The sequence below is a fragment of the Pelophylax lessonae genome (genome assembly GCF_965119305.1).
Source record: "Pelophylax lessonae genome assembly, chromosome: 8".
NCBI classification, from domain to species: Eukaryota; Metazoa; Chordata; class Amphibia; order Anura; family Ranidae; genus Pelophylax; species Pelophylax lessonae.
The window spans coordinates 19,882,844-19,910,536 of record NC_138775.1 but is presented as its reverse complement, the minus strand read 5'-3'; the positions used below and the strand labels follow the sequence as shown (position 1 = coordinate 19,910,536).

The 27,693-nt window shown below is 43.5% G+C and overlaps 1 protein-coding gene across 2 annotated transcripts in view; it reads right to left on the bottom strand.

Annotated features, from left to right (window-relative positions):
• The window catches only part of GRIP2 (glutamate receptor interacting protein 2), a 653,251-nt gene that overhangs the window by 552,834 nt on the left and 72,724 nt on the right, over window positions 1-27,693 (bottom strand). The window contains exon 1 of one of the 2 annotated variants that reach the window (XM_082265349.1): window positions 18,330-18,766. The exons of the other annotated variant lie outside the window; for it this stretch is intronic. Within the exon in view, the coding sequence (XP_082121475.1) occupies window positions 18,330-18,384 (55 nt within the window). The 5' untranslated portion in view covers window positions 18,385-18,766. Of the gene's footprint in view, window positions 1-18,329; window positions 18,767-27,693 lie in introns of those variants that run through there. 2 annotated transcript variants of the gene reach the window in all.

The following is a 27,693-nucleotide window of genomic DNA, read 5'->3' as shown; positions in this document are numbered from 1 at the left end:
TTATTTCAAACTGTAAGGGATAGAAGCACATTTCTGCACATCACTGGATAGAGGAAGGTTCAAAGTTTTAAGGTCTGTGAGGTTGTATGCACTCAACATGAGCACCATGTATTGTGCGACAAACATCAAAATGGTAGACCATTTCTTGACACACATGGGTCAACTGGTCGCTAGTTACTAAATTCACTTCTTCAAATATTCAATGTTTCAGATCTTGAAGAGTAGCAGGCACAGGTGGGACAATAAGCTTTTATATATGCCTGCATTGACTTATGTACAGTAGCTGTCTGTACTGTGGAGAAATGAATCGTTAAGTTTCAAAACAGAGGCACTGAAATCGCCCCTTTATTTTTTCTGGCAGTACAGTACTGCCAACCCACTAATGTAAACAAACAGCAGGTGATGTAAGCTGTTAGAAACTAACTGAAACACAACCTAGAGTCTCCATTGTGATTTTGAGGATGGATTACTCCACTGTGCCTTAAGCTACAGAGATCAGTGAGGGCTTGTCTTTAAAGTATAACTAAAGACAAAACATGTTTTTTTTAAGTTTTGGATAGAGTAGAGATAGATTAGAACACCTGTCAGGTTTTTATTGCTGTCTGTGCCTCCACGTTAAGGATTATCGACGTCTCTAATTGTGCTGTTTACCATTATTATTGAAAGTAAAAACTTTTGGGTTGTCCCCAGAAATGTAAAAGATCTTGCAATGGGGACACGAGTTCTGGTGACATGGGGGGCCCCAAGGAATTCCCTAAATTTGCAGGGATTTCCTCTCACTTCCTGTTTGGCTATGGGACAAGAAGTAAAGGAAAATCTCCACAATGGGACACAGATGGCGGAACAAAATCTGACAGGAGCTACTACCCTCCCTTGTTCTATCCAAAATGAAAAAAAAAATTGTCTATAGTTCTACTTTAAGCTCTTTTTCTGCTTGTAAAAATGTAACTACTTTAAGAGCCCATTCACACTGCCACGACTTGTCAGGCGACTTGTCAGCCTGACAAGTCGCGGTCGGTCGCGGTCCATTGAGCAGCACATGGGAGCGGCACAAGTCGCTCCGACTTAGAAAAAGGGTCCTGTACTACTTTGGGGCGACCTCGGAGCGACTTGCATAGACTTCCATTATGTGAAGTCCCTGCAAGTCGCGCCGAAGTCGCGGTGCACGTGACTTCACAGGTCGCCCCCCGAAGTCGTGTCGCCTCAGTGTGAACCGGCTCTTAATGTCCATAGCATAAGCATAGTAGTGTACTTTAGAGGAAAATTAAAAAAAAAGTCTGGAGCAAAGAAGCACTGCCTGACCGCAGAGCTGACACTAGCTTAGTCCTCATGCTTCCATGGCTACTTTGCATGAATGGAACCCCCAGATACACATATCATCCCAATGGCTTCTCAGTGGCACCGCAAACCGTGGGCAGCCGACTCTTAAAACCACTAAGCAATTGCCCAGCAGGAATCCTGCTCCAGGGTTTCCTGTTGAATGACTAATGCACTCAACAAGCTTTGCTACAGGACCCCAGGCCAAACATCAATCAAGTTACCAGACCAAAGCACCCTCCAAATCCTTACTGCCTGCTAAAATGTTTGCAGTGCAACAAGAGCTACTCCCCTAGAAGGTGTCCTACACTATCGCAGAGCATTGGACTGCCCAAAGAAGAGACACAAATGTTGATATCTCAGATTCTGTAGTTCTCAGATCATTTCCAACATAGCTATACATATTATAAGGAATTTTTTCAAATATTGCATATAAAGTAACTTTTTTCTGAGTATGGTGTTCTTATAGTGGCTGCAAAATGTTCTCCAGATAAGGACAATGGTTTCTGTAACATATCTTCTTACCGTCAAATAAAATCACAGCTATAACAAGGCCGTTAAGAAATTACTATGTTCTAGATTAGTGGTAGAAGCAGGGCACAGTGATAGGCGACACTTGATAAGACAAAGTAATTTACCGCCAGCTGCTTCTGGTGATGGCTCCTCTCTTATCATGGGCGCACACCCGCTCCCTGTATATATACCGTATGTCACATATAAGTATGTCAGTGTCAAGGTTTCCCTCACTCAATTTAATACATCAGCAATAGTAAATTACTGCAATCAGTGGTACCTAAACAGGAAGCAGAGGCTGTCGCTTTTATTTTCTGGCACCATGAAAGAAACTGCCAGCGATATATAGTTACTTCCGATCAGACAAAAGCGTTGTTATATTGAAACACCAGATTGATACCCTGTAAATGACCGTACGGAATGGTTTTGTTTGTTCAATATAAACAAAAATAAAATCTGATCAGAAATTCTCAGAGTTTTATATCCTGGATTATGAATAATGAAAAATCGACCAGTATTCGTAGAGATAAGCAAGCTAGGTTTTGACAAAAGTGTGGAACCCCTGGATTCATGGGCGTCCGCAAGAACATTTTTTCAGGGGGGGGGGGGGGGGCATCATTTTAAGGTAACCCATGCTCCGCCCCTTTCAACAATGTCATGAAGGGGAGGGACTTTGTCATTATACTTATTTTGAGTATTTATTTTTAAAGAGCAAACAGCAACATTTATTTTTAAAGCATTTGTTAACCTAAAAAAAAAAATGATCCTGTTCCCTTAAAGCATGTTATACAGTACAGTGCTTGTGCTGTGAAACTTGGCCCCTTCTATCACCTAAAATACCTGGCTGATCCTGCCTGGCTATGTCCTCCCCTCTGTAAGCTGACCACTGTATATCATGGCTGCTGAGCCTCAACACTGTGGTCAGTTTACATGCCTCCGTCATCAGCAGCCCTCCTGTCCTCCTCTGTCCTCTCTTCCCCCTTTCTCCCTGCCTGTCTGCTCCTGTGTCAGTGTCCGCCCCCTCCCCTCCCCTCCTGCTGCTGTAGTTTCATTTAAAGTTTCATATCCTGTCTACAGTCTGTTTAATAATCCTGTGTGCCCCTGGGTCTGTGCTTTATAAAAATAAGCCATAAGCAAGTTTTCAGGGCGCCACTCGCCGCTCACGTGACCAGCCGCCTCTCTCCTCCTCTCCCCCTCCCCTCCTCCTCCCCTCCCAACTGACATCAGTGAGGAATCCTCTGCCCCACCTGCTGCAAGTAGCTGTCAGACAGGGAAAGGGGAGAGCAGACGAGTCACGTGAGCAGCGCTCGGCCCTCTGAAAACTGGTAAAGAACGGCTTATTTTTTTAAAACAGACACACAGGTACACAGGATTATTAAACAGACCAGAACAGATGGTATAAAGTGGCTTAACAACCACTTGGAAGGGGAAGTTGAGATTCCGAGGGGGGGGGCATTTGCCCCCTCTTGCCCCTACCTGCGGATGCCCATGCCTGGATTGCGTACCTTCAAGCTCCCTAGACACTGGGCCACCTTGTGAGGGGAGGCCCGGGCTGAGGGGACCTACTCTTTTTTTTTCTCCTACTTTTTCTTCTTTCTTTTTTTTCCATTTTCATTTTCCCTGTTATTGGTTTTGTTGTACCGTAATCGATTTTTGGTAGGATGCTGATGAGGAACCGTAAAAAGGGATCAGTCCTAGACAATAATGTTATTCTACCTTGCCATGTTCTAGAGCACAGGTGTCAAACACAAGGCCCGCGGGCCGAATGCGGTCCCCCAGGCCATTTTATGTGGCCCTCGCACCTCTCCTGCAGCTGCGGCACCCCCCTTGTCTATGCCCCCACCTTGTCTCTGTAGTCAGCAGAAGAGAGAACAGAACTTCTTGGCCAGATTCTGCACTCCTCTGTGCAGCTGCAGAAAGGCTCGTCCATGCCCCCCCCCCCCCTTCTCAGCAATCCACAGCAAAGAGAAGGGCAGAACTCCTCCTAAAGGTCCTGCACCTCTCTGTGCAGACACAACACCACCTTGCCTCCCCTGGTCTCAGCGTTCAGCAGAATCTGGTTCTACTCCAGACCCTGTACTTATTCCCAGATCCACCCACATTTTCTTCCTGGCAGCAGCACAAGGTAAGGGTGTGCATTGTGATGTAAGGAAGGGTGAGTGACTCTTGACTTCTGATGGTGGGGGGGATTTGACATCTCATGTAAGGGTGTGGGGGGGTGGGCGTGGGGCGCTCTTGACATCTAATCTTACAGATATAACTGGCCCTTTGAGGGCAACCATAATGCTGATGCGGCCCGCAATGAAATTGAATATGACACCCCTGTTCTAGAGATATGTGTGACCTACAGCTTACTGTAATGTTACTTGATAATTATATCTATTTGTTGAGTTTTCTTGGTACTCAGTGGCTGATACTTATGGGCTCAGAGTTTTAGACAAATGTTTGCACTAATAAGTAGCGCTGGATTGTTAGGCCTAACACTTGTTGATTCAGTTACTCTGTGTTTAGCTGGTCAGGGCCTCTGATCCTCTTTTTGACAATTATTTCACATTGTGCTCCTTTAAGTTTTTGTATAATGCTTAAAACTTGCAATAAAAACTATTGAAAGAGAAATTCTCAAAATTTGAACTCTGACAGAAAAATACACATAAAATCAGAGTTAAACATTCAGGCCTTCCTTTCCAAACAGCCTAAAAACCCTGATTTTAGTGCAACAGCCAGAATCATTAGGCTCCAAGGAGTGGGACTTGCTTTTGGTTCCTCAGGGGTGGGCTTTAAATTAGATCTTCACCCTGAAAGACAGTGTGAGTGTATCTGGCCTAGGTGACTGAGAACAACATTGTACATGTATGCACAGATGTGCTGATGGTCTTTATTAGTTTTCAAGTCCTTCGGCACATCTGCTTCTGTGCAGATAGGCTTCTGAGCTTTGTCAGGTCCTGAAGGCCAGCCAGACGCCTTTGACATGAAAGAGGGTTTATGATTGGCCGACTGATGGCGCCAAACTACTCAAGCTCCCATCCCACTTGTTCTTGGATAGGACAATAACTCAAAGCCTCTGTCACATTGTGGTTGTGAACAAGGATGACATGGCTGAAATGCATTAACATCTGCTGTAACACAAGTGTCTTTTATGGAGTATTAATAAATTTGAAGATATTTAAGAGCATTTATGGAGTTGCGGATCATCTTCTTCTAATAATTGTGGTTGCAGCTGTGCGACTGCTCATCCTGCGTTGTATTTAGGGTAAACAACTTGGATTGGGTCTAGGGGTAAATAGGTTGCCCAACTTGACTTCAAACAAAACTTGGAGGACAAAACTTCCTATTTCTGTACAAAAAGAATCGATCCTGGACTTTCTACTCCCTCCCGAGTAGCCTCTGTCTCTTGACGGATCAGTAACACAGTCTCTTTAACCACTTGCCTACCGGGCCAATTCCGACACTTCTCTCAATAATCAGTGTTTTTTGCCAAAAAAGTTGAACATTATATATATATATATATATATATATATTTTTTTTTTTTTTTTTTAGCAGAGACCCTAGAGAATAAAATAGCTAGTGTTGAAATTTGTCCCACAGTATTTGTACACAGAAAAATGTAAAGCATTAGTTAAAAAAAAAAAAAAAACAATGATCTAATGCTTTAAAAAAAAAGTGGCCTTGTGTACAGTGGCCGGAATCGGAATTGACGCCATGACGTCGCTCCTGTCCTCCTATACCATAGAGATGAACGGAGGCCATCTTTCCTCTGCTCATCTCATTTACCAGCCGCCGCAACCGCTGGATCCATTCTCAGTGCTATCAGTCATCTAGGTAAGCCCGAGAACCACCACAAAGCAGCAGGGGAAGGGAGGGAGCCCTCCCACTGCTTCTGAAAGTGACCTAGCTGCAAATCTGCTGCTCGGACCACTTTTATCAGTTGGAGAAGCCAAAAAAATAAAAAAATCAATACCGGGGTTATGGCATATTGCTGAAGCCATAACCCCAGTATTCCACTTCCTACCCAGGACGTAATTTGTCTATGGCCTGGTCGGCAAGTTGTCTCTTTAAAGGAACCTCTTCAGATCCCATTTAGAAACTGTCCATCCACCCCACCAGCTGCAGGCTGGTGGGGTGTTTGGCTCCCATGCTCCAACTCACTTAAGCCTTCTCCCAACCTAGGATTTATATGAGCACTAGCTCTAGCTATTATATCACTACAGAGAGACTTTGTCTAAAAGGGGACGTAACACACAATTGTATTATTCCCTATTGCCACACTAATTTGGGACAGAGCCAGCTAGTGGCATACTAGCTAACTGCATCTGCTTACAGGCACGTCTGCATATGCGTATGCTTCAGACCATCAAAAATGATGATGTCAGTGGAGGGGGAAGAACCACGATCAGGAGGACCAAAGTTCCTCTTTAAAGTGCATGTAAACCCTAAAAAGGAACTTCTCTTGTTTGCTTACTTTTGGTCTTGTTAATATATTATTTTTAAAGTATTTTGTTATATTTGCTTGATAAGTGCAAAAAAAAGTGCTGTTCCTGCCAGAAATCCAGACAGCTTGTAACTTCCTAAAATTTCAAGCAGTGTGTTATCAGTCCATCCCAGTTCACCTCAACTACATAACATGTCCATTTATGCTATGGGGATGAGGAGAGGGGGGATGTGCTCTGTAGTGCAAATCAGGAGAGCAGCCTAGAGTGAAGATGTTGCTTCTACACAGACACAGTACAGTGAGAGTTGTCACCCTAGGGCATGGGTGTCCAACCTTTTGGCTTCTCTGGGCCACATTGAGTGTAGAGAAATGTTCTCGGGCCGCATATAAAATATATACTATAGTTAAGGTATATAAGTAATAAAACGCTGCTGCGCCCTTCCCACGCTGCTGCGCCCCCCGCACTAATTTAACACAACTAGTGGATGATCCCCTCCGAGGCAGCCTCTGCCTACAGTTAGTTGGAAGCCGCTGTGGCCGTACCCCCAACTTGACTTCCTTCCTCCCCAGAAAAAAATAAATAAAAAATTGTCAGGGGGCAGTGGGCCGCATTGCCTGCGGTTCTGGGCCGCAGGTTGGACATGCTTGCCCTAGGGCATGAAGTGTGTACAAAGTAGAAAAAGTAAAAAAAAAAAAAAGAAAGAAAATGCAGCCACCACATCTAAGGACTGGTAAAAGCTGCTGTCTTGGCTCTAGATACACTTTACCTACTTTAGGACTGCAGTCTTCTCAGCATTTTTGGATCATATTTTTTTTTTGCATTTCAGAGATATGTTGGTTTTATGCCAAATACTATTTTGGATATGCACCCCGCCCAAATATATTATGTGTATTGTTTTGGAGGGCAGATAGATTTTATTTTATTACGGTTTGAATGTTAAAATATTGATAATATGTTTTTTTATTACACACATTTTTTTACATTTGTTATTATTATTATATTAGATGTTTAATAAGAAAAAGAGATAAATTAGACAAAAATACATTTGTATTTTTTTTCTAAATGCTACTTTTATTTAATTACCACATCTCCAGATATTCCAAATGTAATCAGCAAAGTTTCCAGAGTACAAGCATGCTGCTTAAGTGTGCTTTTTACATAATAGAGCAGAATGGAACTGTGAATCCCAGAGTCAAAGTTCACCTTTCAGCGGAAAGCTTTTTTCCCCTTCCACATCACATTAAGACGTACGTATGTGAAACGATCTTGAACAAATTGTTAGTGCAGTGCAAAGAGACCTTATTATTGTAGCACATAGAGGGATGTTACGAGCAATGATAAATAACTGGTTTTAATGGGCAGCATTTGCTGGAGAGGAGTGAAATAGTTATGACAGCTAGCTGTATGTGCAGGAGAGGAATACAGATGGTATTGGAGTGGGCAGTATGTGAAAGTATGACAGTGGGCAGTATGTGCAGGAGAGAAGCGGGAAGGCTATGACAGTGGGCAGTAGAGGAGTGTGCAGGGTATGGCAGTGGGCAGTATAGGAGTGTGCAGATTATGAAAGTGGGCAGCATGAGCAAGAAAGAAATAGGTAGAGTATGGCAGGGAACAGAGGCGTAACTAGACCCGATGCAAGAAACCATGAAGGGCCCCCCCAGATCCCTGGCCGGGGCCCTTCCCTTCAAGCCCAGGGCTCTTCCCACTAATCCTGGGGCTCTTTATTCTCGTTGCATGGCCTTTTATTACGGTCCCGCAGCAGGATCCTTTCACAAGTTCTGCAGTGGGCTCCCTTCCTGCAATCTTGGGGCCTCCCCACAGTGGTGCAATGCCAGGGCCCGGTCGCAAGTGTGACTTTTGCAATCCTGGAAGTTCACCCACTGGTTTGCTACTGGGCCCCCTGGAGCATGGGGCCCGGTAGCAATCGCAACCCCTGCAACCCCTGTAGTTACGCCCCTGGCAGGGAACAGCATTTGCAGGAGACAATTGTGAAGGGTATGTGCAAGTGAGGAGTGTTGAGGGTATGATGAAAGGCTGCATTTGCAATAGAAAATTGTAGAGGGTATAAAAAAGTACAGCGTGTGCATTAGAAGAGTGTGGAGGATATGACAGGAGGAAGTTTGAGCAGGGGAAGAGTGTGGAGGATATGACAGGAGGAAGTATGAGCAGGGGAAGAGTGAGGAGGGAATGACAGCGGGAAGTATGAGCAGGGGAAGAGTGTGGAGGATATGACAGGAGGAAGTATGAGCAGGGGAAGAGTGTGGAGGATATGACAGGAGGAAGTATGAGCAGGGGAAGAGTGAGGAGGGAATGACAGCGGGAAGTATGAGCAGGGGAAGAGTGAGGAGGGAATGACAGCGGGAAGTATGAGCAGGGGAAGAGTGTGGAGGATATGACAGGAGGAAGTATGTGCAGGGGAAGAGTGAGGAGGGAATGACAGCGGGAAGTATGAGCAGGGGAAGAGTGTGGAGGATATGACAGGAGGAAGTATGAGCAGGGGAAGAGTGAGGAGGGAATGACAGCGGGAAGTATGTGTAGAAGAGAATTGTAAAGGGTATAAGAGCAGGATGTATGTGAAGAGGGTTTGACAAGAAGCAGTATGTGCAATTGAGCATAGTAGAGGGTATAAGGGCAGGGAGTATTTGCAGGAGAGGCGTGCAGAGGGTATGATTGGGGGGGGGGCTATATAAAGGAGAGAATTGCAGAGGGGAATGGTTGCTGTGTTTTGGCAAAAGCGATGTCAAGATACACTGCTGTGTTTGGTGGAGAACAGATAAGAAACACAACCTACTCCAAAAGCAGTGCAGAAAGGAGCCTATGAGCTTCATTTATGTGCGTACACACGTTTATGCTCAACCCCATTACGTGAATAAACTTACAGTATGTGACATTAAAGCCATTTTTTTCTGCCAAGTTCTGGCATCTTTAATGTGGGTTTTAAATCATACATAGAAGCCAGCTAGATTAAGTTCTAGTACAACTACAACCTACACCTACACACGGTCACATGACTGAGAACTGCAAAGAGGGAAGCCCTTGGTCTGAGTTTCTAAAGCTTCCAATTTTGTATCATTAGGAAAGTACAAATACCAACAGTCAAACAGATTTTTGGAATGCATGCAGTGGCTCAGAATGAATATTGTAGATTCTGTATTCAGCAGATAGGCTGCAGCCCTGGAAAGATTTTTAGGGCTCATACACGGGGCAGTTGAAATTCTCCTCTGAACGCCTTTTACTCCTGGCAGGAAAAAGGCGCATTTCAGGTGTGTCAAGCATTTGAGCATTTAAGGATTCCATTGCCCAGAATATTAATTTATTCTGCCCATTGAAATGAATGAAGGCTGAACCGCTAAACACAGCTAGCGTTTAGCCGTGTAAAGATACGTTTACAGGCAGCGAGTGTTTTTTTTCTGTTCAAAATCTTCTCTGCTGAACTCACTGGTGATGTTTTTTTTTCTTTTTTTAGCCTAAAAACCACATGTGTCAAACACAAGGCCCGCTGGCCGAATTTGGCCCTCCAGGCCATTTCATGTGGAAATATTGTTAATTGGTGCAGCGCTACAAGATGAAATAAATAAAATAAGTCCATAAGGTAGCTCTTGTGCTTGAAAAGTGCTCAGTGCAGAAATCCTGATAACACCTAGGATATTGGTACCCACACACAGTGCTGTGATCCTCCACCAGCCTCTCACCTGAGGAATGTATAAATAAGCATAAAATCCACCAGGCAACCTCCAGGGGTATGAGCTGTCACTAGGAAGGTATGGACTCAGACCGCCTCTCTCCACTGCACTCTTTCTCCTCAGTACACTAATGCCTAGTTTCCACTGAGCGGAACGGTTCGGGTCGGTACAGTTTGGAAGGGTTAGAATGGTCCGGTCTATTCAGGTGAGCGTTTCCACTGCAAGTCGGGCCACCGGGGACCATGCGGGGTTTACACCAAATGAGGTGTTTGTTTTGCTCTTTCATTTGAAGTGAGCATTGAAGTTTTCCTGTCCGCCAATCAGTGGAATCTATTGTGTGACGCCAGTAGCTCCGCCCTAACCGTACCGTACCATTTCCTATGGCCCTACATCTGAAGCAGGACCAGGAATGGTGCGGGTTGGTTCGGTTGTATGGGCCACTTTCATAATGGAAACACCCAAAATAGCGTACCGTACCGAACCGATCCGAACCGTTCCACTCAGTGGAAACGAGGCATTAGATCATCTCCAATCCCCCAAATGGAATGAAAAGGGACAGACCATAGTGTAATACCATCAAAACTTGCACATTTATTGAATAGATAAAAGCCTCTTACTTGAAATACAGCATAAAAGCACAATACGATCGGCGTCCAAGCGCCGCTGTACACTTCCTTGTTTGACTGCGGGTGACGTCAGACTGTCCTCCCTCCCTTCTGCACGCGTTATGTCCCTCGGGGCGGGACTTCGTCAACGGTATGGGAGGAGGCAGCACGTCATCTATTTAAATGGAAGATGGACACCGGCCGGGGATGACGCAGTATGCGGTTGCTAGTCAACGAGTGGGAAGCATCGGCAATGGGCTTATAACCCGGAAGTGAGCGGACTCTCCAGCTCTTCTCACTCAATCCTCAGAAACCTTTTGAAGGGCTAAAAAATTGCCGGAACCCAGCCCATAAACCGGAAGTTTCCCTCTATACACAGGGGGACACAGCTCATATACCCTGGCCAGTTCCAAAAGAGAATATTCCGTAATCAGCATATATATTAAAAACTTATATTTATATTTATTAAAATATTAATGGGAACAGGGAAAGGACGTAAATATATCCGTGTACCATCCCTGTCCCAACATCCAAATACTCAAATATATAAATGGGAGAGATTATTATTCATGTGGCCCTTGCACCTCTTCTGCAGGTGCTGCACCTCTCTCATCTCTGCCCCAACCTTCTATCAGCAGATGACAGCAGAGAGGACAGAACACGTCTGCCAGATCCCGTGCAGCCACAGAGGGGCCCATCTCTGCCATCCCCCCATCTCAGCAGTCGGCAGCAGAGAGGAGGACAAAACTCCTCCTACAGATCCTGCACTTCTCTGTGCAGCTGCAGCACCCCCTTATCTCCGCCTCCCCTGGTCCAAGCATTCAGCAGACTCTAGCCCTCCTCTGGTCCACCTCCAGACTCTGCAGTTTCTGCTTCCTAGCTCCACCCCAGCTTCTTCCCAGCAGCAGCACATGGTAAGGGGGATGCACTGTGATATAAGGGAAGGTGGGGGACTCTTGACTTCTGATGGTGGTGGGCTACTGATAGAACCGGCCCTCTGATGGTGACCATAATGCTGCTGCGGCCCGCAAAGTAATTGAGTTTGACACCCTTGCTCTAAACCAGGCATGTCCAACCTGTGGCCCAGAACCGCAGGCAATGCGGCCGGCTGCCCCCTGATAATTTTTTATTTTTTTTGCTGGGGAGGAAGGAAGTTGAGTCGGGGGCACGCCCACAGAGGCAGCCTCAGAGGGGATCATCCACTAGTTGTGTTAAATTAGTGCTGGGGGGGGGGGGCACAGCATGGGAAGGGCACAGCGGCGTTTTATTACTTAACGAATTGTATATATTATATATGCGGCCCGAGAAAATTTCTGTACACTCAATGTGGCCCAGAGAAGCCAAAAGGTTGGACACCCATGCTCTAAACGCTCCTCTTCTAATACGCCTGTAAACGCCTATGTGTGCATGGACAGATAGGCTAACATAGAGGTGTGTTTACAGGTTGTTTACAAGCCCAATGTGCGTGCGTTCTAAATTAAAAGTTCAGAGCAAAAGGGACCTTTATGGATCTGGGAGAACTTCACTTATATACCATGGCAGCAATGTGTTAGGAAAGAAAGATTATAAAGTTCTCTGTGACTTTTCTGGATGACGAAGGTGACAGAGACATTATAATGAAAATATAGTATATATTCTTTAAAGCAAACCTTGCTCTAAAAGGCAAGGATCAATCATTACATCAGGCATCCCGTCCTAATATTAAATTGCAGTATGATGGCAGTAAAAAAAAAAAAAAAGGATCTTTGGGAAAAAAGTTCGAAAATAATTACCTTGCCCAAGTTTTGACTCATGACATATAAGCAAGGGTGAAGTTGTGATTATTCCGGTGAGATCCTGGGAATGCTGAGGATCACAAACTTGACAAAATGATGTCCAGCACAGTAGAGGAATTTCTTAAATTAAGATGTGAGATCTGAATGAAAACAACATTACCTTTACCTTTATGGCAAAGTGGAAACTGGGGTAAGGTGGGCGTGTTTCTAACTTTTTTTTTGTTTTTAGATTTTTTAACACTCTTTTTTTAACTGCCATCATACATAGATTTTATACGACAGAGGCCAGATGTAATGAGTGGACCTTGTCTTTTAGTGCAAGATCCACCTTAAGTAACTCTTCTGACTAGCAAGGTGGAAAATGTTTGGATAGTATGAGTTGTGTTGGAAAGTTTGAGGCAGTGCGTAGTAAAAAGTGCCTAACAATGGAAGAACCAGCATTAACCACTTTACCACTGCTCACTAGAGCTCTACTGCGGCAAAGTGTCTTGATAACGTCTGGCGACGTAGACCTACGTCGCCAGACATACCCCTCGCTCGGCGTCGCATGCGCGCTGCCGGAGGCTCGCTCCCGCTGTATTCAGTCACAGCGGGAGTCGGGCCAGGGGAGGAGTGGTGGTGATCACCACCGCTCTTCCCCGATCGTCGGGGAATCGAGTGTGGAGATCCGCCCGCTTGTGTAAACAAAGCAGGCGGATCTCCTAAGTGACAAACAGTGACAGATTTCAGGGTTCAGCATAACTGAACCTGCGATCTGTCCCTGTGTCACTCAGTCACCTCCCCCCACACAAGCACCAGGCATACATTAACCCCTCCCTTTCCAATAAAATTAACCCCTTCCCTGCCAGTGTCATTTTTACAGTAACAGTGCATATGTATAGCACTGATTACTGTAGTAATGTCACTGGTACCCCCAAAAATGTCAGTCAAGGGTCCGATCTGTCCGCCGCAATGTCGCAGTCCCACAAAAAAATCGCAGATCGCCGCCATTACTCGTTAAAAAGAAAAACACCAAAAACTACAGAAATCTTTCCCTTAGTTAGTAAATGCAATAGCTTTTGTGCAAACCAATCAAAATACGCTTATTGCGATTTTTTTTACCAAAAATATAGAGCAGAAAACAAATTGGCCTAAAATGATAAAAAATTTTGATTTTTACATTTTTTTGGGGGGGAATTTCATATAAAAAAATGTGAAAAATATTGTTATTTTTTCAAAATTGTTGCTCTTTTTTTGTTTATAGCGCTACAAGTAAAAATCGCACAGGTGATCAAATACTACCAAAAGAAAGCTCTGTTTGTGGGAAAAAAAGGACGTAAATTTTGTTCAGGTACGGCGTTGCATGATTGCGCAATTGTCCGTTAAAGTCGCACAGTGCCGAATTGCAAAAAGTGGCCCAGACGTAAGACAGCAAAATCCTCCGGTGGTAAAGTGGTTAATTGAAACCTATCAAATGTATCTATACATCATCTGCTTGGTGCAGTATCTGTTGTTTTACCAACAGGCCAGTTCAGCAAACGTTAATGAAATTTAAGGCAAACTACACAGGTAACAATGACACATCGTGGCTTCCATGTTTCTCCTATGGTAGGGTTCCTTAAAGTGACACTGATTGCCTCAAAATAAATACCTGCCCCTCCAATCCTAACTACAGTGCTGGTGGCTGCCCCTTGCATACTAATGAACCGTGCAGTTAGAATTCCAAAGCAAATTCCACACTGCCTGATAACCAGCCCTTTGCCATGCATCATCTCACACGTATTGAGATCAATCAAACTAAGTATGCCCCTTCTGCAGAGGTTGGTGCTTTACCAATAGCTACCAACAATCCAGCAGTCCCCAGTACTGGTACCAAAGCGCATGGGGGAATGCCACATTCCAACCAATCATAGTGCGAGTACATATACAGTTTAGCTTGGAAGCCAAAGCTGACTACCATATTTTCCTGCTTTATTAAAGGTCAAACCCAGAGAACATGCTTATCATGTGTAATGTGTGATGCCCCAGACAGGACCTCTGTACTTGTGTCAGGATGAAAATGGAGATGTGAGTAACTCATGATCCTCTAGCTCAGGGTTTCTTAAAGTAGTAGTAAAGGCAGTATTTTGATTTAAACCCACAGATATGTTAATGATAAGGCTTACCTGTAGGCAGTGCTTTAAGTGGCCCAAAAGAGGTGCCGGTACTCTATTATAGCCTATAAATTTTGTCGCCCCCCCCTCCCACACTCCACATCAGGGTCCCCACAGAGCACCCCCCCTGGCCTGGGCTGGGGCTCCAGGCAGGGGGACTCACTGGTGGTGACTGGTCTGGCTCTGGAGTGGGAAATATTCTTGGGGGGGGGGGGATTGAGGGCGCAGATGTCCAAAATGAGCGTACTGGTAAGCTAAGGCGCACAGAGAGGTGGCGGTATGCTCAAGAGCCATATTTGGAAGTGGCCGTACTGAGTACCAGTGCATACCGGCCCACTTAAAGCACTGCCTGTAGGTTAAAATAACATCTCCTAAACGTGCACCGTATATGAGATATTCTAGGGAGCAGCAGCCGGTGATGTCACCGGCACATGCGCTCTGAAGTAACGGCATACTTGTGCCGTTCCTTCAGAGCCCTGTGCCATGGCTGTGACTCCTGCGGGCATGTAGGGGAGTGACGTTATCGTGGCTGAGCCATTCAAGCAGCTGCAGCCCACGAACCTGGAAGGAAGACCAGGTGAAGATGGAAGCCTCTTCAGCGGTGACAGCGTGCCACTGGAGGGCTTCATTTCAAGGTAAGTCTTTCATAATGTGCTAGTATGCAATGCATACTAGTACAGTATGCCTTTACCTTGCAGGTTTTTTTTTTTTCTTTTTTAATCCTTTACCACCGCTTTAACTAGGGTTCTGTATTTCCTCCAAAACAGCCTTTCTCAACCCTTTCAACACAGAGGAACCCTTGAAATAACTTTCCGATCTCAGGGAGCAACTACTAAAAATGACTATATCTACAACTCCTGATACATTGGTGCGGGTTTCTCCAACAGGGTTCCATAGATTTCTAGGGTTCCTCCAGAGGTTGCTAGGGGTTCCTTGAGTAACAAGTAATTTCTGCCTCTGAGGTAAGTTCCCACTGACACCACTGATCTTTTTAGCTATCTTTAAGGGTGTAATTCTTCCCAATGACCACAAGTGTAAGGAGCATTCTTGCCACTGACCATCACACTAATGTATCATGAGTTGTAGATATTGTAATTTTTTTGCAGGTGTTCCCTGAGACCAGAAAGTTATTTTAAGGGTTCCTCTGAGTTTAAAAAGTTGATAAAGGCTGCATTAGTGTGATGGTCAGTGGGAAAAATGCTCCTTACACTTGTGGTCATTGGGAAGAATGACCCCCTTGCAGATAGCTAAAAAGACCAATGGTGTCAGTGGTAATCTCTGGAAGGACCCTAGGGATCCATGGAACCCTGGTTGAGAAACCGTGCTTCAGAAGATGCAAGGGGTTCTATGATCAATAAAGAGTTTCTAACTCCCCATAACCACTAATATAAATCATCTTTTTAGCTGTGTGTAAAGGGGAAGTTTTCCTACTAGTCAACAATGTAAAGGTGTCCTATTCTCATTGACCATTAATAGTGGGAGCCCTTCTCCCATTGACCACCAGTGTATGGCACAGTTACACCAACTATTAAAATAAGGAGGCACTTTTCCACTTACCACCAATGTAAGTGGCACTACATAATTCACTGTTGGGGGTTTCTTTTCTGGGGGCATGGCCAGGAACGGCATGTGAGGAGACGTGTCTCACGGAGCTCCCCGCTATTACCCGGCTCTGATCCTGCTCCGGTCACCCATCGGTCCTCACACCTTTCTAGCTCACCCAACGTCTATGGGCTCTCGCAGGAAAAGACCGGACACTGCCATGCAGCCCAGCCCAGATGGCGCCACGGAGGCCCTCCCGCAGCGGGAGCAACAAGGCGGCACAGTGAGTAGAGACCCAGCCAGCAAACTCCCGAAGCCCACTAAAAAGACCTCTAAAGACAACAACCCCAGGGATATGCAATTCTACACCCAGAAGGTGCCCTCTGTCCAGGGGGAACGGGAGGGACTGCCTGTGACACACTCTCAGCCCTCACCCAGGGATGACTGCGGGGTTTCTTTTCTGGCCATTATTATTATTTGTTCCATTTCACGATTGTTACTGAAATATTTTTTTCCTATAGGGCAGAGGAGTATTAAAAAACGATGTCCAAAGTTCTGGTTGCACTACATTCTCTATTCTTTTAGGTATTACAACCTATTGACCATGCTAATGTGCCCTGAGCTAGAGATGTAATAACTTAGCAACGGTTCCCAGAGACATGAAAATTATTTAACCACTTGCCGACCGCCGCAAGTACATATACTGCGGCGGTCAGCCCCGGCCGGGCAAAGTGACGTACCGGTACGTCACTAGCCTGTCACTGGCTTGTGAGCCAATAGCGGGCGAGCACGCGCCCGCCGAGGCGCGCGCCCGCCCCGGCTCCTTCCCTAACAAGTCAGTGCGTGTGACCAGCGGACCCGATGTCCGCCGGTCACTTGCGATCGTTCGCCGGGAAGGAAGAAAGGCAGACGGCTAATGTAAACAAGCCGCCTGTCATTCTCCCCTGTGTAAAAATGGAGATCAGATGGTTCTACTATGTAGGACCATTGATCTCTGTTTTTACACTAGTAGCCATGTCCAATCACAGTTAGAAACACGCCCCTAGGACACACTTAACCCCTCCCTCTCCAATACAGTTAACCCCTTCCCTGCCAGTGTAATTTTTACATTAACAGTGCATATGTATAGCACTGATTACTGTAGTTATGTCACTGGTAACCCCAAAAGTGTCAAAAATTTCAGTCAAGGGTCCGATCTGTCCGCCGTAATGTCGCAGTCCCGCAAAAAAAAAAATCGCAGATCGCCGCCATTACTCGTTAAAAAAAAAACACCAAAAATGACAAAAATCTTTCCCTTTGTTAGTAAACGCGATAACTTTTGCGCAAACCGATCAAAATACGCTTTTTGCAATTTTTTTTTTTACCAAACATAGGTAGCATAAAACAAATTGGCCGAAAATGTTAAAAAATTTTGATTTTTACATTTTTTTGAGGAATTTCATATAAAAAAATGTGAAAAATATTGTTATTTTTGCAAAATTGACGCTCTTGTTTTGTTTATAGCGCATGATCAAAAAATCGCACAGGTGATCAAATACCACCAAAAGAAAGCTCTGTTTGTGGGGAAAAAAAAGACGTCAAATGTGTTTAGGTACAGCTTCGCACGACCACGCAATTGTCCGTTAAAGTCACGCAGTAAAAAATCGCAAAAAAACCCCTGGTCAGGAAGGGGGTAAAATCTTCCGGGGGTTAAGTGGTTAAAGGGTTAAGGGCTAAGCAGTTACAAGTCAGAACATTCCCAGCATTCTGAGACTAATAGTTCCTTAGAAGCAGAAGACTTTAGGTTGCGTGTGATTTGGTTAAAGTGTAACTCTGACACACCTGATACTGTAACTTCAATGAGATAAAGTGTGATAAAATGAAAAAACTGAGATAAACTTTTTAAATAGTACACAGTAACCCATATTGTTGGGTTTTGCCTGCTCAGGGTCTAGTTGTAACTCCTTTTACCCAAGATTCAGGCAACTTTCACCCAAAATTAACACATGTTTCTAATGGGTTTGCATGAGTCTTGGGTGAAAAAATGTATAAATATGCCCTGAAAGTTCACCATATGCCCATTGGGAAATGCTCAGTTTTGTCTTGCTCCTACGAAGAAAAATCAAATGCAATTGTTTCTCATTGGGCACACCTAATATATCAAAAGCCTGTACAGGCATCACGTAACAAGTCAGGTGAAAAATATTACTTTCAGAGTTTACCCTCTCGCCGCCCTGGCATTCTATATCAAGGCTTTAAAAGGTATCTTTTCTCACCCAGCATCAAGGTGGTCAAAAAAGCTCCAACATTGGAACTATACAACAAATGCCAACAAAACAGGCTGTAGTCCTACCGTCATCTTGCATTCTCTGCAGACACAGAGCCAGGTTCTTCCTCCAGCCTGGCATTGTGGCACACGTGCTGTGTAGGGACAGCTTGGTCTCCGAGGCACAAGGGTGGATGCTTGCAGAGCGTGTTCCTTACGGTATGGCTTGGCATTGGACTGGCATGCTCCCTAGTAATTTCAAAAAGGACTGCACGGCGTGCAGGATCTCTGGTCTCCAGTAATTCTTCTTTGTACAAGCTTTTCTTTGTGCAGGGTATAGTATCACTGGCAGAGGGGGGGTGTTGCTGTTAGTGTCAGGTGTCTGGTATATCATAGGAATGTCAAGGGGAAAAGGTTAGTGGTGCCTTAATCTAGCGGCTGCATTGAATTTACTAAGTCCAGCTGGCAGTCCCTCTTTTTTTCCCTCTGAACCCTCGGGGTGCTGCTTTGCATCCTCCCCCTGCCTTGTACACTAGCCACCTGAACAGCACATCCCAGACAGTCAGGACTGTACTATATGGCAGGGATCTGAAGGGGTCTACAAGCTTTCACATCACACATGTCCCCAGGCACCCCTCCAGGGCTCAGCTATTATATGCAAGCCAGAGTCTGGTAATACTCCCGGCATGATATTAAATTGCACTTATGAACGCGTGAAGCAGACAACCCAGGCGGCAATCAGAGAACGGGGCTGGACGGTTCCCATAGTGCAATAGCACAGTCCGATTCCCAGGAACACATAGCATTCCTGCCCATTATATGAACAGTCGGTGTCAAAGCCGGTTAATCTAAGGAAATCATGGTAATTGGTTGGACTGTGATACTTCATCCAGGAATGTCATATGTTTTGCAGTAGCAAGGCAGATGATAATTTACACAGCTAGCGATTAAATACTACGACAGGCAAAAAAAGAGAATACTATGTAACATTTATATATAAACCAATGGGAGCTTTTCTCAGCATCTTTGAAAACTGGTCCTCCGGGGACTCGCCTCCTCCTGCAACCCAAAGATACTGGTTGGTTGACTGTGACGGTAAGCAAAGCGATTTTCAGGAAATAGGAGTTTGCTGCGAAATTACTGATTTTTTTCTTTGGCGAAAATGGAAACTCTCAATTTTGCTCATTGGGTCGCTTGGGTAAAATTTGCTTGAAAGTAAATAAAACATTTTGTATTCTCTAGATAATTTTTTTTTTTTTAGTTTTAGAAGGGGGTGGATTAGGGTACTTCAGTTCATTTAATTTAGAACCCATTCACATTTAACCACTTCTGGACCGAGCCTTTTTCTGACACTTGTTTTTTTTTTTTTTTTAAGTTAAAATCATTTTTTTGCTAGAAAATAAATTAGAACCCCCAAAAATTATATATTTTTTTAGCAGAGACCCTAGAGAATGAAATGGAGATTGTTGCAATATTTTTTATCCCATTATTTGTATTTGCGCAGTGGTCTTACAAATGCAATTTTTTGGGAAAAAATACACTTTTTTTTAATTAACCACTAAAGGACTGGGACTATTTCTGACAATTGTTTTTTTTTAAGTTAAAATCATTTTTTTTGCTAGAAAATTACTTAGAACCCCCAAACATTATATATTTTTTTAGCAGAGACCCTAGAGAATAAAATGGAGATCGTTGCAATATTTTTTATCCCATTATTTGGATTTGCGCCGTGATCTTACAAATGCAAATCTTTTGGAAAAAATACACTTTTTTTTAATTAACCACTTAAGGACTGGGACTATTTCTGACACTTGTTATTTAAAAGCTAAAATCATTTTTTTTTTTATTAGAAAACTACTTAGAACCCTCAAACATTATATATATATTTTTTTTAGCAGAGGCAAAAAAGAGAATACTATGTAGCATTTATATATAAACCAATGGGAGCTTTTCTCAGCATCTTTGAAAACTGGTCCTCCGGGGACTCACCTCCTCCTGCAACCCAAAGATACTGGTTGGTTGACTGTGACGTTAAGCAAAGCGATTTTCAGGAAATAGGAGTTTGCAGCGAAATTACTGATTTTTTATTTTTTTTGGCAAAAATGGAAACTCTCAATTTTGCTCATTGGGCCGCTTGGGTAAAATTTGCTTGAAAGTAAATAAAACATTTTTTTCTCTAGATAATTTTTTTTTTTTTAGTTTTAGAAGGGGGTGGATTTAGGGTACTTCAGTTCATTTAATTTAGAACCCATTCACATTTAACCACTTCTGGACCGGGCCCTTTTCTGACACTTGTTGTTTTCAAGTTAAAATCATTTTTTTTTTTTTGCTAGAATTATACTTAGAACCCCAAACATTATATACATATATATATATATATATATATATATATATATATATTTATATATATATATATATATATATATTTTTAGCAGAGACCCTAGAGAATAAAATGGAGATCATTACAATATTTTTTATCACATTATTTGTATTTGCGCAGCAGTCTTACAAACGCAAATTTTTTGGAAAAAATACACTTTTTTTAAGCACTTTAAGTCCGGAAGGATTTGCCCCCTTCCTGACCAGGCCCTTTTTTGCGATTTGGCACTGCGTTACTTTAACGGACAATTGCACAGTTGTGCAACGCTGTACCTAAATAAAATTAATGTCCTTTTTTTCACACAAATAGAGCTTTCTTTTGGTGGTATTTGATCACCTGCGCGTTTTTTTATTTTTGCGCTATAAACAAAAAAAAGCGACAATTCTGAAAAAAAAATATTTTTCACTTTCTGCTATATAACATTCCCAAAAAACAAAATAAAAAAATATTTTTTTTTTTACATTTTAGGCCAATTCGTTTTCTGCTACATATTTCTGTTAAAAAAAAAAATCACAATAAGCGTATTTTGATTGGCTTGCGCAAATGTTATCACATCTACTAACTACAGGAAAGATTTATGTCATTTTTATTTTATTTTTTTACTAGTAATGGCGGCGATCTGCGATTTTTTGTGGGACTGCGACATTGTGGCGGACAGATCGGACCCCTGACTGACATTTTTGACACTTTTAGGTGGACCAATGACATTACTACAGTAATCAGTGCTAAAAATATGCACTTTTACTGTAATGGCAGCGAAGGGGTTAACACTGTGGGTGATCAAGGGGTTAAATGTGTACCTACTAAAATATATTTTTTTCGCAGAGACCCTAGAGAATAAAATGGAGATCATTGCAATATTTTTTATCACATTATATGTATTTGAGCAGCGGTCTTACAAACGCGAATTTTTTGGAAAAAATACACTTTTTTAAAAGTAAAAAAAGAAAACCGTAAAATTATCCCAATTTATTTCTATAATGTAAAGGATAATGTTACATCGAGTAAATAGCTACCAAAAAAAACAAAACAATATATAACCCAATTATTTTGTAAAATATTCAAGATGATGTCATGCCGACTAAATAGATACCCAACATGTCATGCTTCAAAATTGCACACGCTCGTGGAACGGCGACAAACATTGGTACTTAAAAATCTCCATAGGCGACATTTTAAAAATTTCTAAAGGTTGCCAGTTTTAAATTACAGAGAAGGTCTAGGGCTCATATTATTGCTCTCGCACTAATGATGGCGGCGATACCTCACATGTGTGGTTTGAACACCGTTTACATATGTGGGCGTGACTTGCGTATGCGTTCGCTTCTGCACGCGATCTAACAGGGACGACGGGGTGCTTTTTTTTTTTCCTATTTATTTTTATTTTTACACTGTCCTTTTAAATAGAAGTCACAAGACTGCTATACACTGCTGATGAGAAAAGGTATTTAGCAGTTTATATTTACTAAAATACTTGCATTTCCATGTTTTGCGTACAGTGGAAGACCAGATAAAGTGAATGCAGGCTCCTGGGGAGAGCAAATATAGTGACTGCAGGCTCCTGGGGAGACCAAATATAGTGAATGCAGGTTCCTGGGGAGACCAGATATAGTGAATGCTGGCTCTTGGGGAGACCAGATATAGTGAATGCAGACTCCTGGGGAGACCAGATATAGTGAATGCAGGCTCCTGGGGAGAACAGATATAGCGAATGCAGGCTCCTGGGGAGACCAGATATAGTGAATGCAGGCTCCTGGGGAGACCAGATACAGTAAATGCAGGCTCCTGGGGAGATCAGATATAGTGAATGCAGGCTCCTGGGGAGATCAGATATAGTGACTGCAGGCTCCTGGGGAGACCAGATATAGTGAATGCGGGCTCATGGGGAGACCACATATATTGAATGCAGGCTCCTGGGGGGACACGATATAGTGAATGCAGGCTCCTGGGGAGACCAGATATAGTGAATGCAGGCTCCTGGGGAGACCAGATATAGTAAATGCAGGCTCCTGGGGAGACCAGATATAGTGAATGCAGGCTCCTGGGGAGACCAGATAATAGTGAATGCAGGATCCTGAGGAGACCAGATATAGTGAATGCAAGCTCCTGGGGAGACCAGATATAGTGAATGCAAGCTCCTGGGGAGAGCAGATATAGTGAATGCAGGCTCCTGAGGAGAGCAGATATAGTGAAGGCAGGCTCATGGGGAGAGCAGATATAGTGAATGCAAGCTCCTGGGGAGAGCAGATATAGTGAATGCAAGCTCCTGGGGAGAGCAGATATAGTGAATGCAAGCTCCTGGGGAGAGCAGATATAGTGAAGGCAGGCTCCTGGGGAGAGCAGATATAGTGAATGCAGGCTCCTGGGGAGACCAGATATAGTGACTGCATGCTCCTGGGGAGACCAGATATAGTGAATGCAGGCTCCTGGGGAGGGCAGATATAGTGAATGCAGGCTCCTGGATTTGCTAACACTTTAAGCCTTTCACTGTTGTGAATGAATGAACGCACATGATTTATTCCCCTAGCCTGAAAAAGGTCAAAGAGTAATTGGGTGCTAAAACAAATACCAGCTGGAGATTGGCAACACCCTAGATCAAAACATATATATCCAGGACATTGTGGATTGTCAAAATAATGTCCAAACCTTCATTGAGAAGATCACATCACATGGTATGGAGCAATGTTTCGGGGACACGCAGGAACCCTTTGTCAGGCATGCAATGATCATTGATCACATGCCCAATAAAGGGGTCCGGCATGGCTCGGAAATATTGCACCTAACCAATGTGATGTGATCTTTTCAATAAACGTTTGGACATTATCTTGACAATGCACAGTCTGCTGACGGTATATGGTTTAATACCCTGTGTATGACTGCTTTTTTGTCACAATTGGTTGGGTTTAATGTTATTATATCACGCACAGAGCAGTGCCAAACCCATTTTTTGTTAAAAAATTATAGATGTTGCAAATGTGAGAAAAGGGATGGGAGAGTGTGACATAAAATGCCACTTTGACTCTTGAAGTTTATGAGACGAAACTTTGCACATGGTCATATATTAGGGTATTTATGTATGGCAGTTATTGTTCGCCTTGCGACAGTTGAAACCAGCTCATAATTGTGAATCACATTCTTTTCATTTTTATGGGGAGCTCATAACAGGATTACTTTCATGTGTTTGCTGTTGTTTATATCTAGAACAAGCAGAGGAATAATTTTTGAAAAAAGGTGGTTTAGTTATAGGCAGAATGTGTCAGAAATACGAACGCAAGTTACTCGCTAGGAGGGGAACCTCTGGGCAAAAGGATGGAAAAGGACCTGGGGGTCCTAGTGGACAACAGGCTTGGCAGTGGCATGCAATGCCAAGCCGCTGCAAGCAAAGCCAACAGAATACTGGCATATATAAAAAAGGGGATTCACTCCAGAGATTCAGGGCTAGTTACACTTAATTCGATCCATACAGTAATATGTATACTATAACATTGGCTGATATAAAATGATCTGTGCTCTAAATGGACAGTCCATACATAGTATGCAATAATCCTTCTGTTAGTCCAGCAATCCAACCATCATTGCAAATCTTTTTAATGGTGGTGTTAGAAGAAATTATGTTTGGTGGTGTTGCAGCAAAAGGAGTTCAACAATATCATGCACTGTGCCCGGTGTTTCCCCACCTGCCCCACTCTTGGTGTTACACTCATCAGAGATCTTTCCCCTTAAAAGGGGTAACCAGCATTCACAACTCCACCTGGCTGTATAAGGATATCCAGGATCAACCCTAGGGCGTTTTCTCCTTCCAAATCCCCCAGCGATTTAAATCATACATGCAAATGGCAAAAACAGACTCCGTAGTGTAATACCATACGTATATATTTATTAAAAACAGTGTTGCACTTACAAGGCTTAAGATTCAATCAGCATAAACTAAATCAGGAAGTCCGGGACGCTCTTCCCTATGCGTTTCGTCACACAGACGTCACCGGGATTCGCTGTCTATTTGCTTTTAGTAAGTCAACCTCAGAGTCAGCTGATAGTAGAGTGTTGCCTGCTGTCAGCTGACATGGCAGAGCCACTCCAGGCTCTGGATAGATCCCAACAATATTGTCAGGATCCTCCCAGCTGCCTGATTGATAGGTGACTCCACCTCTCAGCATGCATCTGGTGTGTAATTTGTAACCATTAATCCATGCACTCTGCAATCAGAAACAGGAAAAGCAGAGCAAATAATATCATGACCCCCTCCATGGAGTAGCCTTTGCTCTGCTCTTGGACCATTTGGTTCTTTTCTTTTTAATGTTATCTGGACTTAGTGACCTCCTGTGTTAGGTGAATAATGAGAGAGAAAAGCTCAGAAATATTTTCTACCTTCTTGAAATGACTCATGCTGGAGGGTCTGGAAAAGGAACAGCCCCCCAGATAAAAGTGATTGTAAAGTCTTGTCTTTTTTTTTTTTTTCTATTAAAATAACAAACATGTTATACTTACCTGCTCTGTTGCAGTGGATTTGCACAAGGCAAGCCCGATCCTCCTCTTCTTGGGTCCCTCTTCGCTGCTCCTGGCCCCTCCCTCCTGTTGAGTGCCCCCACAGCAAGCAGCTTGCATTGGGGGCACCCGAGTCGAGCTGCAGCTCCATTGTGTATCCTTGTATACATCCATGTTTATGGAGCTGTCATTCGGCTCCACCTCCTCTCTCTCCTGATTGGCTAACTGAGTTTGACTGACAGCAGCAGGAGCCAATGGCGCCGCTTCTGTGTCTCAGCCAATCAGGAGGGAGAGTCCCGGACAGCTGAGGCATTCGTGGACATTGCTGGAAAGAGATGGGGCTCAGGTAGGTATTAGAGGGGCTGAGGGAGGCTGCTGGTCACAGAAGGCTTTTTATCCTAAAGCAGAGTTCCAGCCGAAATTAATTTGTTTTTTTTTTTTAAACCCCCCCCCCCCCCCACCCCCGAGATGTTTTTTTTTTTTTTACTCCATGTTACATAAGCTAAAGATATTAACGGTCGCTCTAGTATAGCAGAGTGTTAGTCTCAAGCTAACTTTTATATTGTTCCAGCAACAGGCTCCCATCTTAATTGTGGGAATGTGAAGCCCACTAGCGTACTTTTCAAAAATGGCGCTTAGCACCGCCTTCCATTGCGTCATTTCCTGTTTGGAAATAGTAACATAGTTACATAGTAGTTGAGGTTGAATAAAGACAATAGTCCATCCAGTTCAACCTGTGTAGGTGTGTGTGGCCGTAATCATTTCTCATACCCCTGAATGTTTTGATCCTTGAGATGTACGTCTAAGAGTCTTCTAAAAGTAGCCATACTCCCTGCAGTTACTACCATTTGTGGTAGAGAATTCCATAGTCTTGTAGCCCTTACTGTAAAGAACCCCCTGAGTAGCCTGAGGTTAAAACGCTTCTCCTCTAATCGCATTGTATGGCCTCGTGCCCTCATGCATTCCTTGCGACTGAATCATTTTTTTTCTATGTTGAGATCACCATTGAGGTATTTATAAATTGCTATCATGTCCCCTCTCAGGCGTCTGCTCTCCGGGGAGAATAAATCAAGCGCTTGTAAGCGCTCTTCATAATTAAGGCCCTCCAATCTCCTAATCAGTTTAGTTGCCCTTCTCTGGACTCTCTCCAGCTCAAACACATCCCTTCTGAGGACTGGTGACCAGAACTGGACAGAATACTCCAGATGCGATCGGACCAGTGTTTTATAAAGTGGTAGGATTACAGTTTTATCTCTGGAATACATCCCCTTCTAGAGATAGCTAACAGGCGGCGATGGCCACTGACTCCTGGGAATGCCGACACACATCTCCCAGGAGCCTGTGCGCCGCAGGATATGACGTACCTCGCCGCGGCGCCGAAAGAGGAAGAAAAAAGCATACACCATAGCAACAAGGTAAACAGAGCAAGAAAAAAAAAATGCCCAGTGTTGTTTCTACTTGTGGGACTGCAGCGATTTATGTAAAGATGCAAATATGGGTGGAACTCTGCCTTAATGCATAGAATGCATTAAGATAAAAAACCTTCTGACTTTACAATCCCTTTAAGGTTGCTGTTTCTTTTTTTTTTTTTTTTTTTCCTTTTAACCTGACCGGCTTCTTCTGTAGCACAGTTGAAGCCAGATGCATTGTAAACAAGACATCCTTAAAAATAGGCAGTGTCAGTTTGCCAGAGTGAGCTTTACACATGTCATCTGAATCAGCAAGTGATCAAATTCCGAGTGGATGTGCCAGCGTTGAGTGCTGCTATTCATGGATCTGTGGGCTGATCCAAGGTGAAGGAAGGAGAGGGGGATCTACGCTGACAATGGGAATCCTCCCTGCGTTCATGATGCTACCGCTGAAATGTTGTCAGATTCATGCAACCGCCCTTCGTAGGCTAAAAGCTATTGAGCCATAATTATTCCTTATGAACTCATTGACACCTTTGCGTTTATGAATGGGTTTTGAAGCTTGGTTTTGTGTGTTATCAGATCCATTCACACGGCAACATGTGTAATGAGTTCAGATGAACACACACGCCTTGGTGTGCATGGCATGCTGCGTTTGCGTTTTAACCACTTACCCACCAGGCCTATTTTTGACACTTTTTGTTTACAAGTTAAAATCAGTATTTTTTTCTGGAAAATTACTTAGAACCCCCAAACATTATATATATGTTTTTTAGCAAAGACTCTGGAGAATAAAATGGCGGTCATTGCAATATTTTTTTGTCACGTGGTATTTGCGCAGCGGTCTTTAAAACGCCATTTTTTTGGAAATTTTACTGCATTTAAAAAAAACGAAACAGTAAAGTTAGCCCATTTTTTTTTGTATATTGTGAAAGATGATGTCACGCCGAGTAAACAGATAGCCAACATGTTACGGTTTAAAATTGCGCACACCCGTGGAATGGCGACAAACTAAGGTCAATAGAAATCTCAATAGGCGACGCTTTAAATTTTTTTAACAGTTACCAGTTTAGAGTTAGAGTGTAGCTCTTTTTTTTTTAAATCATTGCTCACGCTCTGGCAATCGCAGCGATACCTCACATGTGTGGTTTGAACAGTGATTTAATTCGCGGCTCGA